Raw genomic sequence first — 18,750 nt, forward strand, 5'->3', positions numbered from 1 at the left:
GGCTTCAATTTTCAAAACGTTTAGATTCGACCCTTCAATCTTTAGTGACACAAAAAATGCATTATGCTCTTGAAAGTAGTGCTGAAACAAATCAATATGTGTTTGTGAAAAAAACCCACAACCCATAGCCTTTTATCCTTTTTGTTGTACAAATAGAAATAAAATTACTCACAGGAAATTTAATGAAAATTTGGGGTTCTTTCTTTCAAATCTTAAAAATGTGAAAACTGATTACATTTAAAATAAATATATTCATACGAAGGTCTTATTAAGGACATATTAAAACAAAAATCATGATAAAATTATTTTTTTAACAACCTGTTTTAGAAACACATGTGTGGACATTGGAAGTGTACAGACACCGTTCAATAATGTCACAGATTTTTACAATACTTAATTACAATTACAGGTTCAGCTAAATGTGTACATAGGGAGAGAGGGTGAAGAGGTATTTAACTTTTCAAACTTCCCACATCGATCATGGACAATCTTCAAATTTTGTTTTCTTTTTAATCATTAAACATCTAATGACAAAATTATACTATTAAATTTAGATAAAACCTGTATGTAAATTATAATGTCTTTCTTGCATTATTGCATCTGGCAAGGTAAGTAAATTTGAGCAAAGTTGAAGGTTAGGCGTTTTTATACAGAACTTATTATGAGGCTAAAACACTAAAAGCTTGTTACTTTAAAACAACAATTTTACCTAAACTGAAAGGTAAAACTGTTCAACTTAAATATAAGAAAGTTTTGAAATCATTATAACAATGACAAGCAGCTTTTCAAATATTGCAAAACTTTATTTTCTTTTATCTATTTAGAATTGGATTTTTTTTTTTTTTTTTAAATCTGCCAACCTAAGGTTAATATAGTATGATGCTGAACTGGAATTTTCATTCCTGTTCAGAGACATTCAGTAAGTTTGAATACCATGTACATTCTTTATCTTAACCAATCACTTACAAGGAAAGTCGTCCTCAGAAATCAATCTAATTTTTATTCTTTCCTGAAAAAAATGACCTTCTTAATGACTGCATGCATCACAATCAACTATTCTACAGAAATAATTTAAAAACCAACTTTTGTATTATATGTTGTAGTTTTCTTCAAATACTGATATACCCTGATTTCTTGTGTTTGCTTTTTATGCTTTGTCAAATGTACATATAATATTGTATAGAAAAAATGGATTTAATTGTAGTTTTACACATATATATATATGTATATCACACATCACGTACGAGCCAATGATTATGTTATGCCAGACATGTGAAAATGATTCTAAATTCAAAATAAATTTTATCAAACCTATAGATACTCGGTCAGAAACACAGCACAACCCTTACCAGGCCATTGTGTGTGCCAGGGGAAATAAAGACCACCTTTGAGACAGAGAACTAGGTCACAGCACTGTATGTATAACCGTATACTTGATTCATAGTCATTTCTCACACACTTAAGATGAAGTAGCACGTTCAGTACATTTAATACTACCTCAACACATACATACAGTACTCACTGACCTTTTGGGTGTCTTTATTTATGACATCATTTACCTCCAAACACTCTTTACAATGTCTGGTCACATGAACTGGTGTAACTACTAATGAATTATTATCTTGTCATCCCTTTTCCACTTTGGGTTTGTCCAGTATACAAAAGTGGAGGTAATTGTCCGGATAACTAAGATGCTCCGACATCCACAACAGGGGCATATCAAGGCTTGGTTCCACCCCATGTATCACAACTGTTCTCGAGAATGTCTTATCTAAAATATAAAACAGGAGTTATATCAAAGCATTGCTGAATTCATTGTGTAGGATAGAAAAATCGTTTTTTTGTGTTTAGTCGAGATATTCAACCAAACTTCACACAACTATAACATACTTTTGTTGAAACACAGAATCATTGACCAGCAATATGAAGTAGTATTTGGTTTGTTTGTATTTTACATCCTGTTAACAGCTATGGTCATTTAAGGATGTGCCAGGTTTTGGTGGTGGAGGAAAGCCGAAGTTCCCCGAGGAAAGACCATCGTCCTACGGCCAGTATCTGACGACTACCCAATGTAGGCCTTGAGCCTGCGACCCAGTGGTGGAGGGCTAGTGTTAGCAGAATGCCAGACGCCTCAACCACTTGGCCAACGCAGCCACATGGCAATAGAAGCTATCTCATAAACAATTGTATGTATAGACTAGTTAAGGCAATATATATCAATATGTTTTTCCACAGAAGCCATGATCACTAGAACACAGAATCAATCAATACTGACTGATCGATTTATTTATTGATTGATTGATTGATAGGTTTTAGGTCCGCTTTACTACCAAGTAGTTCGGTTATCCAGCAGACGAGATGGTTACTTAACTAAACAGTCTTAAATGGTAGTTTATGGTACATGTACCTTCATTCCACAAACTAGGTACAACTTCCATCAGGAGGTCGCGAAGAGTCTGACTGTAACCTTCTGCATTCACAGGTCGAAATAACTGCTGTACATATGGCCTCTCAGACTGTAACATAAAAGTATAATAGGTTGCGACACTTAGTTCCTACTACTAAACCCCCCTATCCCACTCCTTTTGTTTTGTTCACATTTCTTACAGTCTTGTCCAGTCAATGATTTCACTAATATCATTCCAAACATTTATCTATACATGTACATTTATTAAGAGCCCTTCTTTAGATGTCTGACACAATGTACTCGTAACTTAAATCAGGAATAAACCCAATGCCTTTTAGTACCCATCAGATCAAACACCTTCAAAAGCCCTAGACAGCATGGCCAACTGAGATTTTTTTTCTGTTTTAGATACATTTTTCCTTAACCGTGGCAGCAGATTTTATAGTTACTACACTGTACGAGATATTTTTTGGCAAACATGTGTTTGCATTTCAGCCTTGACTTGACTTGACACAGAAAGAATGTATTTAATACTTATACAGTCATGTGACTCATTAAACAGCAGAAAGACATTCTTTTATAGCAACCTATCAATAGAACAATCTTCATCATAACCAAGAAACTGCAGCCACCTTGTAAACAAGACCACCATTATCAATAATACTTACAAAATATAATCTAAAGGGAATACTTTTAAACATATCTTCTCCTGAGGATTCCATTAATTTCTTGTTGACTGACCAAAATTGATCAAACTTTTCTGAAATAAAAAATAAATAAAAAGAATATTGTACTCTATTGTTTACTGTTGACTGACCAACATTGATCAAACTTTTCTGAAATCAAATATAACTAGAAAATACATTGTATTATATTTTTCTTCAGGATTTTTGTTTCTAAAATATGTTAATGTAAATTATAATGACTTTTAAGTGAGTGCAATGAGCATGAAATGGGAATAGCAAATTGTCTTCATTTTGTCATTGTATTCAGAAAAACATGTAAATCTGAAATCTTTGTTCAGAAGTGAACATATTAAGAAATGCTGGAAATTTTGTATACTTAGTTTTCTAAGTAAGATATATTATATGCATGATGTTAAATATCTAGAACAATAACAGAAGTCAAGATGTGAAATCTTGACACATTAATGTACATTCTTAATATGCAAAATGTATACAATATGTATGACATTGTATGAAATGCACTGTACAAATTGTACTTTTGGGCTAGTTAGCCTAGAACTACTCAAAAAAGTATTTTGAATTTTCTCGAAAAAATGAAATCATGTCATTTGCAGTACATTTATACAGTGAAATGCTTATCAATGTTTCCACGACAATACACCAGGTTGTCACAAAATGTGCCCTATAGATAACATATATCAAACCATAATGTTCAAAATGTTTCTAACATCGATGGAATTGGTTTTTATCATTTATGTGAAGAGAAAACTGAATTAAATTTACCCCAAATTGTGAATCTGAAAACTGAAATATTCATAGAGTGACATACATGTAGACACTAAGATCAAGTACAAGATGTGTGTGTCCCCTGACGATGTCATTGAGGAATGCATTGCTAATACATTTTCCCCCCTGTTGTACAGGAAGTAAGACATAGCATATAGTACAGGAATTTAAAGATCGACCCTAATAGTACAAGAAGTCAGACCAACCATGATACCACAGGAAGTAAGACTTACCATGATATAGTACAGGAAGTAAGACTTACCATGATACTACAGGAAGAATGACCAACCATGATATACTACAGGAAGAATGACCAACCATGATATAGTACAGTAAGTAAGACCAACCATGATACTACAGGAAGAATGACCAAACATGATACTACAGGAGGAATGAACAACCATGATATAGTACAGGAAGTAAGATAAGACCTACCATGATACTACAGAAGACCAACCATGATAAAATACAGGAAGTAAGACCAACCATGATACTACAGGAAGAATGACCAAACATGATACTACAGGAGGAATGAACAACCATGATATAGTACAGGAAGTAAGACCTACCATGATACTACAGGAAGAATGACCAAACATGATATAGTACAGAAAGTAAGACCTACCATGATACTACAGGAAGAATGACCAACCATGATAAAGTACAGGAAGTAAGACCAACCATGATACTACAGGAAGTAAGACCAACCATGATAAAGTACAGGAAGTAAGACCTACCATGATACTACAGGAGGAATGACCAACCATGATATAGTACAGGAAGTAAGACCAACCATGATACTACAGGAGGAATGACCAACCATGATATAGTACAGAAAGTAAGACCTACCATGATACTACAGGAGGAATAAACAACCATGATATAGTACAGGAAGTATGAGCAACCATGATACTGCAGGAAGAATGACCAACCATGATACAGTACAGGAAGTAAGACCAACCATGATACTACAGGAAGAATGAACAACCATGATATAGTACAGAAAGTAAGACTGACCATGATACCACAGGAAGTAAGACCAACCATGATAAAGTACAGGAAGTAAGACCAACCATGATACTACAGGAAGAATGACCAACCATGATATAGTACAGGAAGTAAGACCAACCATGATACTACAGGAGGAATGAACAACCATGATACAGTACAGGAAGTAAGACCAACCATGATATAATACAGGAAGAATGACCAACCATGATAAAGTACAGGAAGTAAGACCAACCATGAAGGAAGAATGACCAACCATGATACTACAGGAGGAATGACCAACCATGATATAGTACAGAAAGTAAGACCGACCATGATAAAGTACAGGAAGAATGACCAACCATGATATACTACAGGAAGAATGACCAACCATGATAAAGTACAGGAAGTAAGACCAACCATGAAGGAAGAATGACCAACCATGATACTACAGGAGGAATGAACAACCAAGATATAGTACAGAAAGTAAGACTGACCACGATAAAGTACAGGAAGAATGACCAACCATGATACTACAGGAAGTAAGACTTACCATGATACTACAGGAAGTATGACCAACCATGATACTACAGGAAGAATGACCAACCATGATATACTACAGGAAGAATGACCAACCATGATATACTACAGGAAGAATGACCAACCATGATATAGTACAGAAAGTAAGACCTACCATGATACTACAGGAAGAATGACCAACCATGATATAGTACAGAAAGTAAGACCTACCATGATACTACAGGAGGAATAAACAACCATGATATAGTACAGGAAGTAAGACTGACCATGATATAGTACAGGAAGTAAGACTTACCATGATATAGTACAGGAAGTAAGCCCAACCATGATACTACAGGAGGAATGAACAACCATGATATAGTACAGGAAGCAAGACCAACCATGATACTACAGGAGGAATGACCAACCATGATATAGTACAGTAAGTAAGACCAACCATGATACTACACGAGGAATGAACAACCATGATACAGTACAGGAAGTAAGACCAACCATGAAGGAAGAATGACCAACCATGATACTACAGGAAGAATGAACAACCATGATATAGTACAGAAAGTAAGACCTACCATGATACTACAGGAGGAATGAACAACCATGATATAGTACAGAAAGTAAGACTGACCATGATAAAGTACAGGAAGAATGACCAACCATGATATAGTACAGGAAGTAAGACCAACCATGATACTACAGGAGGAATGAACAACCATGATATAGTACAGAAAGTAAGACCAACCATGATACTCGTGAAGTTTGGTTTGGTTTGTTTGCGTTTTACGTCCTATAAACAGCTATGGTCATTTAAGGACGTGCCAGGTTTTGGTGGTGGTGGAAAGCCGGAGTCACCGTAGAAAAACCACTGACCTACATGTACGTCCATTACCTTGCAACTGCCCCACGTAGGTCTCGAACCTGGGACCCAGTGTTGGAGGGCTACTGGTAGCAGAATGTCAGATGCCTTAACCACTTGGCCACCGCGGCCCCTCTACAGGAAGTTAGACTTATCATGAAATAGTACAGGAAATAAGCCCAACTATGATACTACAAGAAGTAAGACTTTCCATGATATAGTACAGAAAGTAAGACCAACTATGATACTACAGGAAGTTAGACTTATCATGAAATAGTACAGGAACTAAGACTTACCATGATACTACAGGAAGTATAACCAACCATGATACTACAGGAAGTATGACCAACCATGATACTGCAGGAAGTAAGACATACAATGATATAGCACTGGAAGTAAGACCTACCATAAAGTACAGGAAGTAAGGTCGACCCAAATATTACAGAAAGAAAGACATACAATGATATAGTAATAGAAGTAAGACCTACCATAAAGTAAAGTAAGTAAGACCGACCCTAATAGTACAAGAAGCAAGACCAACCATGATACTATATCCATCATATTTTGACAACAAATATATATCTATGCAAAGCCGGTCTCTCTAATAATCCTTTATGTGTTTTTTGTAATCTAGACAGGGAAACAATAATTCATACATTATGGGAGTGTGCCATTGTACAAAATTTCCTATACAGTTTTGAAACATTACTAGAAGCTTTAATTATCCTATTTTCTTTTAATAAGGAATCCTTCCTTTTCGGAATAGTGTCACAGTCAGGAATAGGCAACAGACTAGATAATGAAATTTGTTATTATGATCAAACACTATATTTATAAAACAAGATGCCTTCAAAACTCTTTGTCAGTAAATGCTTTAATTAACAGCATAAAAGACCATCATTCTGTACAAAAATATATAGCATGTTGCAAGGGGGATAATTTTGTAAAAAAAACTGGAAAGAGAATGGAAAAAATGGAACCACCTCCTGGAATTATAAGCCAAAATTAAATAATTTAATATCATCAAGTCAGCAGACACAATACATCTCCTCCCACAGTAGTTCTCATTTTATATTTTGAAAATACACTGATGCACATACATGTAGCCAGCACACACTAAGTTTTCACAAGGACTTTTTTTTTGGCAGTTATGTTCCTTTTACCATACCTGTATTGAATCTTGCCTGAACTCCAAATATATTGTTTTTGTCCCTTTTTTGTGAATCTAAGTTGATGTTTCTGTCTGAACTTATTAAAGTTAATCTCTTTTATGATATAAATATATTTTGTCCTGAGTATTACCCTCATTTCTCAGTCACCTTTATATGGCTGTATTTACTTGTAGTTTAAAGCCGAAAGCACCTTACTTACAATTAATACAGAAGATTATCTTATAATCTTATTCTAAACATTAAGTTTTTTATTATTGAGCTGCAGTACAAAAAAAAAACAGTTTCTCCTTTTTCTTCCTATTTCTGTTGACTTTCTCCGTTTTTCATTGCTATTTTTTTTCGTTCTTCTTCTTTTCTATTCTCTCTCTCTCTGTGTTCTCATAAAGGCAATATATGTGTATATGGGTACCATTACATGTACTTATGTCTAAATATATCAACTGATGTAAGTAAGAGTATATATGAGTCGTGTGAGGTCTGAATATATAATATGAATTGTTTGAATGTAAATATACCATATATTGCAAAATAATCTTGAATAAAAATAAAAATAAAATGATACTATACAGCTGGAAGCAAGACCTGTGATGATACTACGGGAAGTAAGACCAACCATAATAGTACAGGAAGTAAGACTGACCATGATACAGTACAGGAAGTAAGACCAACCATAATAGTACAGGAGGTAAGACTGACCATGATACAGTACATGAAGTAAGACCAACCATAATAGTACAGGAAGTAAGACTGACCATGATACAGTACAGGAAGTAAGACCTACCATGAAGGAGCCCTGACCACAGCTGCTTGTGGTCACGCTTCTGCATACTGTTGATAACCTGGCCGCGGTGTTTCAGCGTGTCTGCTTCCTTTACCGTGGATATATAGTGTGACTCCACTGCTTCTTTACTGCTACAGTGTATAAGGTCCTCTTCTGGAAAGTTCTGTACATAGAAAATTTCATGATTATATTTAAAGACTACAAGTTGTTGATCATTATGGCTATATCTGGCATGAACCATAGGTTACAGTATTTTACAGGCAGGTGATATTCATTATAATGATGTAAAGTAGTGTTAAATGTGGAATACTGTTTGATTTGTTATTAGAAATCAGTCTACTTTTTACATATAGAAAAATCTCTAGGCTTAGTCTGGCTAATTACAGGTCTTTTAAATAGCAGATGTTCAGCAACTACAATTTTTGGAAAGTTTTTACATTGTAGCAATCGGGTCTTTTCATTGTATATCAGAAAATGTACGGTATTGTTGCAGAGAAATGTGTCTTTTGTATTAGGGAGAAATTTTCCAATTAGTGATGGCTTAAAGCTAACTGGAACTCTTATCAAGGGGCTATCTAATCCCATCCCACATCTATATGAATCCGTTACTGCTGCCTATCACAATGCTTTATCCTGAATGGTTTAAGATCTAGAGGTATTCAAGGTTTAATAATCCTGTAATCATTTATGCCAATTAAGACTGCATTTAATTTTCTTCTAGGTGTTGATTCTTAATTTGATAGCTAATCACTCTTATTTAATTTGAAGGAGGATAATGATTCCATATTTCATACACAAGATGAAAGTATCAAGGGACATAACTCTTCAGAGAGTGAATGAAATAGATGGTAGTTACATATACTATATGATATATGTGTACATTGACAGGTTCATATGACAAATTCACTTGAAAACTTTAGCAGCATCTGATAAGGACAAGGCATTTTGCTAGGTCAGAAACTGTTAATAAAGTACTTTATCTCAGTATAACCAAAAATCCAACAAATTATCAACAAAGATTGCTCCCATGAAATAAATAAACAGCATGACTCCACCCATGATAGGCTAGCTACTGTGGTTTCCTTGAATCCTGAAACTTTAAAGTCAGTCATTTAACATTGCTCTGCAACATTTATGATTATCTCTATGGAGAGCTGAGATATTATATGAAATGATATTTGATAAACTGTTAAAGATTTTCCACTTGTAAACATGTACATGTATTAACCTGCAACCTGACATGAACACAATTCCATGCAGGATTTTGGGCATGGCAGTCCTGTTTCCTAACTAAGTTTGACTCACAGAAGAGCTATATGTTGTAAAGAAACTTTCCTATAGAAACAATAATCAATTGAACTTCAACTTTCTTATTTTAAGAACAATTACAAGCAAGAACTTTGTTAAAGGAATCTTGGTGTGGAATTCCCATTTGATCGACTAAAGAAAAATGAAAAAATTGTAAGGAAACAATAAAATCCCATTAAACAAGTTAAAGACAAGCATCATTGCCTAGTCTACATGTAACATAATTTGGATCTTCAATGTACGATGAAAGATTCCGAAAAATACAGGAATAATGACGGAGGCGTGAACACATACCTGGAAATGTACAGTGACACTCCAGGGTAGGTTGTCCTTACAGGCAAACAGGTCAAACAAGAGGCCGATAGGGTAATGCCTGCAACAAACACATACAAGATAATCTCTACATAATACTAGTAGGATAAACCGATGAGTATATCCCAGATAATACTGTTTCCATTCACATTGTTCTATACACAAGATATTTCAATGTAAACTAAATTATACTTTAGTTTCCTACATTTTACAAAATATTTATATGTAGGCAATATTATTTTCAAGTTTAAAAATTAAAACAATAATAATTCAAATGGCATGAAAAGGAACAACTAATTCCATATGACTTACTCTACAACAGAAAAAGAAATAAGATTTTAGATATGCACATTTTGATTAACTAAATCAGTACCATTTATTTGGTATGTACATTGTACATCTTATAAAGGAGCAAAGCAACGTGTTCCTGATGTTAACACTCTCATTTTACATGTAAACAACATATCCATCATAATCTGATGTATAAAATCTCTTTGATGTCTTTCTTTTCTTTTTTACTGTTCATGTCATATCATATGTAAGCTTAAATCCTTGATTAATGATAATATCTGAATGAAAGGAATTCAGTCCAATAATAATAATAGCATAATAATAATACACTTGTATGAGTCTGGAAATAGTGGAGCCTATTTGATTTGAGTTCCACTAAAATCTTAAGAACCCATACTTACCATTTTAAGGGTTGGCCTTCATATTCCAGCCACATTTCACCTTGCTTTTCAGAGGAAACATATTTTATAAAATGCTTCTGGATTTTTTCAGTCACTAACGGGAAGTAACTTAGACGCGGCATCATTAACTGTGAATTGAAAATGAAATAAAATATCATTCAGGGCATTAAAACATGTAACATGTTTTGTTGATACAGTATTGTGTAACAAGGTCTCTAAAAACCTTTTAATTAGATAATTATGTCGATCTGGTAAACAAACCTGTTTTAATCAATTAGAATATGAAATATAGGATGCTATTTCTTTCGACAGTTTAAGATTAAAATACTTTGTTAAGTATTACATATCTTATATAGGTCATTGCTGTGTGGCCACCCAACACACTAAAAACACTGTGTACACAACTTTTCACTTCAAGGGCATACAGTACATCATGCATGTGTTTAATAATCAATCATTTGCCCTGATGTGAGATTTGGTATGATTTGCTAAAGGGTATGAAAGGCTTCTGTCAATTCCTAACAAGACAGTTTGTGGTGAATTTACAGCAAATGAGGTGACATTTTCACACCTCAGCGAATAAGAATGTGGTCTTATATGTGTCAACATTCACAATGCTTGCTTCTTCAAATATTCTGTCTTGTGTGCAGGTAAAATGTTTACCTTTTTAACGTAAAACTGTCCATGTAAAAACAATAATTGTCAGTCACAAAAGCGCGACCATGTTTTCCTGTGTATGCGTATATAAAGATTTGCAATCACACAGCAGCATATAGAACAACAATTTTGACTTTATTAGTTTTAAATGTTGGTAACACGCAGTCAGAAACTTATTTTACTATTCGCGGGCCTAATTTGTTTTCAATTTTGCATGAGTTAAAACAAGTTCATGTATCACAATCATGTATCAAAAGAAATATAAAAAAAAATGAAAACAAACATAGACAGATTCTGGTTCCTCTGATTCCAAATCCTCCAGGTATATTGAGAAACACACAGGTATTCGTCCGTCCCATATCTCTCGCATTATTTCCCTGTCTTCAGCCATATTGATGTGTTTCATCAGTCAACCATCATCTCATGACTCGAACAGTAGATCAGACTGAAAAAAAAAAGTGTAAAGAAGTTTATGATCAAATTTTGAATGTGATACCAAATATACATGTAGAAAATCAACATACATGTGTCTAATTATTATCATCGGTTGACAATAAATCTCAATCATATTGGTAAAGGATCAATTTGAGTGTATAACCACGGACTTAATCTAATTCCGTGGTATAACATAGTTGATGAATGGTATATAACTTCTGTATGCAAAAATAATATGTGCATTTAATTCAGTACTTCATATAGCTTTGTTCAAGTTCGGGACACTGTAGTGTGGTAATTATAATTAGCGTATTGGAGTTAGCTGCTACCAAGAGACCGATGTCTGTTTAGTTGGTGGTTTGAGGCCATGCCAGCCTTAAGCACATGTTGTTGTATCTTTGGTCGGGATCATTTATCCATATATGTTTTGCTTATCCTGTGACTCATAACATGGAGAATAATATGGTTTTGGTTGGATATAAAACAGTTGAAATCTCCCCCAATTTCTTGGGCAAAAACTGTTCAACAAATGTTATTTATAATAGATCTTACAGTTTTAAATATCAAAATTGAAACCCAAAATATTAAGTCCATTTTGCTTTTTAACTTTTATCTATTTTTTTTAATTTGCCTGCCTAACCACATGTTTTTTATGTATTCTGGTTTCCACCCAAATTAAAAAACCCTGCATGCTACCATTTTATTTAAATAGTATCAACCCTGTTAACTGGCATGTCAGTTTGCAATCACTACCCTTAATCCTTACTCTACCATGACCAGTTATTCAATTCTCTCGTCATAACTGAACAACACCATTATGTGACCTGTTCCTATCTATTTACAACACACAGTGTATGAACTGTGATACTGATACAGTATAAAATGGAAGTGGATCTTGAGAAAATGTTTTCAAAATTATGCTGACGTTTAATTTGTTGTGTTTACTTGTACTACACAAAAAAATATGGAATCAAAACACTTGCGGTATCCACACAGCAATGCGCAGAATATCAAGACACAGAGACAGATGTAGCAGAGAAACAGGTACTTCTAAATTTAGACATGAGCAAGGGTTTTCGGTAGTAAATTTTGTAAGGGTTTTTCAGTAGAGTCCTGAACATAACTTTCAAAATGAGAGTTCCATTACTTCGAGATATAGTGGGTTCCAAAATACAGTAGATCTTCACAAGACATGAGTCTGGACTAAAAACACGTATCCAAAATCACTGCATCAGTGTCAATATCTTATGACATGCATCAGCTGTCTATGATTCTGGCTGTTTCATAGCTGTAACTTCGACGTGTATGTCTTACATTATCTAATTTCAGTTCAACTAAAGTACAGCATGTAACGAGATTGGTAGAAAACATATACTCAATATATATATATCGCTTGTTTTGTTACCTTGCTTCAAACACAGAGCGTGTTTAGACATTGAACTGTAGCAATTTTAACGTAACAATCGAGAAGAAAACTCACCCGGAAGTAAAGATGCTTTACTACCTCCATGGTTGAAGAGCTCTCGAGCTCGTTCCTCGCATGCACCGCATCTCTTCAAACAGAGACTTTATACGTCTCTGCTTCAAATAAATAAATTTTTGAGTGTCTGTGACAGCGATAAATACTTTGATGATGCATTCTTTCTTTTCTCAAATATGTTTATTTTTTCTATGATCACCAATCAAGAGTTTCTAATTAATTGTTTCTCTCGGTCACAACTTGACATACACAGAAAATTGTCCGGTTCTCTTTAATTTGATTAGGGAGAGTTAGTCTATTTATTGGCTTGTAACGTAAATAGTCTTGTAAGTAATATTATTTGCAAAAATACTAATAAAAAGTTTCCTTTTTGGGGAAGCTGTCTTTGTCGTAACTACAGATATTCGGCTGAAGATTTGAATATTCGTGGATAGATTTAGATAAAAAAAATGTGACTTGTGTCTGTCATTAAGGACGATGTCTTGCATAATCACAAGATATGCCTACCAAATTGATTAATAAAAACCAACGTTGTCAAAACTATTTATCTAATTTATAACCGCGTTAGGAATATGGTCACCATCATAGTATTATACAGAGGAAGAGCGTTCCTCTAAAGTCTGTCGTTGGTTGAACGTCTGTTATAGATTATTTCACATATTGAGAAAATATTTTGACGTTTCGTTCGTATCACCACGGAATTTGATTAGATCTAAGTCCGTGGTATCACCAGAGACGTATAATAATACTTATCCGTCACAATAATATAATGTTGGTCTTGATTTGACTTTCTCCAGAGTAAAGAAACAACACATTTGGTAAAGTTCATTATATAGTGTATCTAAGATAAAGAATATTGTTACACAAAAGTATAGTCCAATACATCACTCAGACTCAGGCTCACGTCAGACTCATCCTCTCACTCACGATCACACTCTTTAATACCCTACTTGTTTACTCCGGCCTATATGTATTTCTTTACGAGATAAATAACGTTAGGGGTTGTGGGCATCTTCTGAATGTTTTTGGGCACCCTTATAATTATTAAGTGGGCACTTTGTTACTAAGTTTAGCCTAAAAAGAAGTGGAGTCGTGGGAATCTGTCTTTGCACTAATACAACTCATTAGCTATCTCTGACTGCCAATATAATTGTTTAATAATGGTACAACTTATAAGAGTTACGTCCCTTCTATTGAAATACATACCTGTACACTTATATAATATAGAAAAAAATGTAAAATTGATAAAATGAGAGGAAATAATATAAAGAATGCGTTATGGACAAAAGAAACCGTTACATTTTGCACACATATTTTCAATGTATTAGATCTTAATGTGCGTAGTAATATATGTAGTATATATACATGGATGTAGTATACTAGTTTATATATATATATATTTGTGGTGTATTGTTACTTTTTTGCATCTTATTTGATGAACGAAAAGATAAAAGGAAATACTGTATAACCCATCAGCAATACTATTTGTTTTGTTTAGAAGTATACTGATAAAAATATAATACCATTAGAGGACTTTTAATGACTTACCCTTGGCTCATCACTTTAAAACGTGTAGCCAGGGGTCAATGGTTGTTGTTTCTTATACTGATTAACATAAAATTCTTAAAGGTCCATCGATATGTAAAGTGCCCGTGTCCTACAGTGGTAACTGCTAAATAGACAAAGAAATCAGTCACATACATAAATAACCTGTTAAAACTAAGCTAGACTAGATCAACACTAGACCACAGCAAAGAGAAAAGACGGATAGATGGTTGTCACATGTAAGACAGGTGAATCTCAAGAAACATGACAACACTGACAGAGAAGCAAATAAAAAAGACGCGAATGGAGGCTAAAACCGAAATAAAGTAAGCATATAGATAAACCACAAAACGCAATGTCTGAACACATGCTATTGCCTTACGACAAATGTCCGGCCTGGCAAAGCTTTTACGACTAATTAAATCATATTGTTATCCCCTTTGAAAAGAAAAAGAAAAAGATAAGTGGAAGTTTTGACACAATTGATACTGTCATATACATTATAAAGCCTGGCCCGGTCTGGTACAATCCGTTCTCGCATCTTAGACAGAGATATCCTACGTCATACCACATGCTTGACTTTTCTATCTCGTCCGATCTGTCAGGTACCTTTACGTGACATTTCTCGGAAAATTTACACTGCGATGTATTCGTCCGCGCGTTAAGGGCTTGACATTGACAATCTGCATTATACATATTTTGTTTTGCCATTTTTTTTATGTTGTAGATAAAATATAATCACACCGTGAAATACCCAGTCTTCTTTAAACGGACGGACTACGTTTTACGCGGTAGCATTCAAATATAGCTTTAGTATTGTAGAGGCCATTTTTTAGTTGAGGCCCCAGACGGGATACTGGTGTAGTTTTTAGCAAAAATGATATATTTTTTTCGTACTAATAGGTGCGAGAAAACAAATCAATTACCTGTAACTGAGCAAGATCGGGTTATCTCAGTCTCGGGCTAAGATTCTGTAACATAATCCCAACCTCGGCTTACTTACATGTACGCCTCAGTTGGAATTATGTTACAGAATCTTAGCCTGAAACTGTAATAAACCCGATCTCGCTCAGTTACAGGTAATTGATTTTATTATTCTGGTACAGTCGGTTCTGGTCTGGTCTCAAAATTTGTTCTGGTTTGGCTCATTGGTATATTTTCACAATTGGTTTTGTTCTGGTCCCATTGGTCTGGTGTCGAATTTTGTTTAGGTCTGGTCTCACTTGTCTGATGCCCTTCTCTGTTTTGGTTTAGAATTGCCTCATCGACAGTCAATACACATATATTGACTAAACATGAAGATGGTACACCGCCGTGACAAACACACGTTGTAAACAAATCTATACACTGACTAGAACTTGTCTACATAATAACTGTTTTTTGAGTAACATCTCCTACTCCAAGTCCGCTTCTCCTTACATGTTTACTAGAATCATCTTTCTATAAAGTTTTGGGAAACAAATGACCCTACCGAAGATCAAAACCCACTACAATCAATAACAACTTAAGCATTGAACTGTTTTTGAATGGTATTTATGATCTATTTGAATGACACAGCTTTGCAAGCAAACAACATAATGCGCGCTATATAGTGACAATGCCATGCAAATGTAAATATTAACTAATAAAAACTTTCAATATCACACAAATTGCAAAACAACATGACATACATAAAATACATGTACTATAGTACAAAGGTAGTTAGCACTACTCTACCAGTACATCCACCAGCTTGCCGGTAGAAGCTTGCCCTACCAGCGATATTCGTAAACAAACTCAATAGCCTGTCTGTAAAATTGAGATCTAAAAGGAAAACATGAATACATGTTTGAATATATTAGAACCTGGCTTTATTCTTCTAAACCAGAATAGTGTAGGAGAACCTTTTATTGCCAAAAATTAACAAGATATACATTTTATGATTGATCGAGTTTTGCAAGCAACGAATAGTGCAGATGCATTGCTTACTGATAAGGAGGTCAGCTTTGAACTCTAGGTATAAGAATACTGTGACAAAATGTTGCCCATCAGTAATCCCACACACATAGTACATCAGCACCTGGACATATGACGGTCCTGACCCGTCAAAACATTGACAGGTATTTTACAAGAAGATCACCTTTGATACATCAAGGAGACTGAACTAATTAGTCCTTTTTAGGTAAGGAACAACTCGTATATATCACTGGTAGGACAATAAGGAGAAAGTGATTTTCCATCGGCTCTAAGAACCGCGATAGATATGTTCAGCACATCATTTCATGTATGCCATTAAATAATCATAATTCTGCTTGTTGGAAATCGATTAGTTACATTGGGCCTATATAGACTTATTTCCTATATATATCGTTCCATTTAGGATGTTGACCAAATCATCAAATCATAACATCTAAAAGGTCTATAATTAATGTGTCGACTACAAACGACTACCAGCACGAAATTATATTTCATTTGCGCAATATCTGTGTGCCACCTGACAACTTGTAATACTACCAACTGTAAAATTTGAACACGTGACCGTGATTCGGAAGTGCCTTCAACTTATACTAGTGGTTAGTGTAGTCCCTGGGTGCTCCGCAAACCAATCGGAGGAATCTACCAACGACTGAAAACTGGCAACAGTGATCGTGCCTCGGTATGATAAGACGTCTTATATATATGTGTGTGACTAATATATCTTAGAAGATTTTAATATTCTAGCTACTTGCTCTTTAAATGGGATGTCACTCCCACAAATAGTTTCTTTTCGTACCTAATTCCATTAAGCTTGTATCATTGCATTTTACTTATGACAAAGGGGGAGTCCATTTCTTCGATTAACAACATTGATGTCACACTATGTTAGATAATTTATATGACATCTTATAATTATTCATCAGAGAAACTATCAAGGGTCTTCTTAAAAAAATCAGAAGATTCATTAAGAACAGAAATAACATCATTTCTAATACAAATCACAAGTTTAGAACATAACAAACAATTTTTAGCCATCATTTACAAGATTTTTGAATATTGATCGTTCGAATTTTAATATAAATCACGAGATGTCGACATGAATAACATGTTTAAAATATAATACAATGATAGGACGTTGATAGGGTCGATACGCGGTTTTAAAGATATTGGTTAGCAATATCAGCCGACAATGAGTTGCTGATCTAGATTGATAAAACCATGTATTGACCGACATGATCCTGACTACAAACAACACCCTGTATTCTGTAGTCGAATACACATATTTAATAAGAAACTCTTAAATAATATGACTTGTAAAGTGAGACCTGATTTAACACATGTTCCTTGCACATCAATTACTGAAAGTCATTTTTGGTAAACGTTTACAAACGCACACCTTATCTCATTGTTACCTCCGGGAAATATTAGTCTAATGTGAACATGAAAAAAACCCATTATCGTTTGGCTTCGCACGACTGACTGAAGAGCTAATATCCCTTTCTACATATATATGGGTGTGTGCTACCTCTGTTTTCGGTATCAGCAAGCCAAGAAAATAGTTCCTCGTTAAATAGGAGACGTTTAATTATTGTGAAAACACAAACTGATCTCACTATCTATTGCACTTAAGATCTTCTGAGATATTCATAGTTTGTTATACAGATAGTTTTTGTTGCTACATACTGTTAGTTGATATTTAAAAAATAAACATGCGGAAGGATATTTTCAAAGCGTTGTAAATCAATGTGTGTTGATGTATTGCTACGGGTCACATAATATATAAGCTGCTGTCGTTTTGTAAATGAACCGCTGACTTTAACTATATGGCAAACTGGACATGATGAACCAACTTCAGTTGTTTAGGTACAGGTAAGTAACACGAATAAATGTTTTGTTGTTGTTATGTTAGATTTATTTAAATAGACTGATAAATATAAATTGTTTGCAATAGATTTGATTATCAACATTAAATAGCGGAATTGGAATGAGTAAGCTCTTGTTTGCCCACATCTAGAACAAAAATCCTTACATTAAGCTGTCGGGTTAATCTTGTTTCTATATCCACTGGTACGTCTTAGTATGTTTTGGCTATCCTTATATCTATGTCTTTGTCTTTATACACAATGCAGTATTCAACGTTGGTCCTTGTTCCT

At 34.4% G+C, this 18,750-nt stretch overlaps 1 protein-coding gene across 2 annotated transcripts; it reads right to left on the bottom strand.

Annotated features, from left to right (window-relative positions):
* Positions 1-1,210: 1,210 nt before the first annotated feature.
* On the bottom strand, positions 1,211-13,142 carry LOC110459064 (autophagy protein 5-like). 2 transcript variants are annotated; one of them, XM_021511115.1, is made up of 8 exons: positions 13,097-13,142; positions 11,465-11,626; positions 10,525-10,652; positions 9,815-9,893; positions 8,213-8,375; positions 3,076-3,167; positions 2,408-2,516; positions 1,211-1,771 (listed from the first exon to the last, which is right to left on the bottom strand). In XM_021511115.1, exons 2-8 carry the CDS (start codon positions 11,585-11,587, stop codon positions 1,626-1,628), a joined length of 840 nt encoding a protein of 279 aa, XP_021366790.1. In that variant the 5' UTR covers positions 11,588-11,626; positions 13,097-13,142; the 3' UTR covers positions 1,211-1,625. The 2 variants fall into 2 exon arrangements, with proteins under 2 accessions (XP_021366790.1, XP_021366789.1); XM_021511114.1 differs by having other exon boundaries at positions 13,022-13,107.
* Between the last annotated feature and the right edge of the window lie 5,608 nt (positions 13,143-18,750).

The sequence above is a fragment of the Mizuhopecten yessoensis genome, unplaced genomic scaffold (genome assembly GCF_002113885.1).
Source record: "Mizuhopecten yessoensis strain PY_sf001 unplaced genomic scaffold, ASM211388v2 scaffold9963, whole genome shotgun sequence".
Classification (NCBI taxonomy): Eukaryota; Metazoa; Mollusca; class Bivalvia; order Pectinida; family Pectinidae; genus Mizuhopecten; species Mizuhopecten yessoensis.

What these genes read in the sequence shown, in the direction of transcription:
- LOC110459064 (XM_021511115.1), bottom strand. Translation starts at nt 11,587, where the DNA reads ATGAAACACATCAATATGGCTGAAGACAGGGAAATAATGCGAGAGATA. An exon ending in GTGTCACTGTACATTTCCAG is followed by an intron (nt 8,376 to 9,814) that starts GTATGTGTTCAC and finishes TTCTATGTACAG; the next exon opens with AACTTTCCAGAAGAGGACCT. An exon ending in ACCTAGTTTGTGGAATGAAG is followed by an intron (nt 1,772 to 2,407) that starts GTACATGTACCA and finishes TTTATATTTTAG; the next exon opens with ATAAGACATTCTCGAGAACA.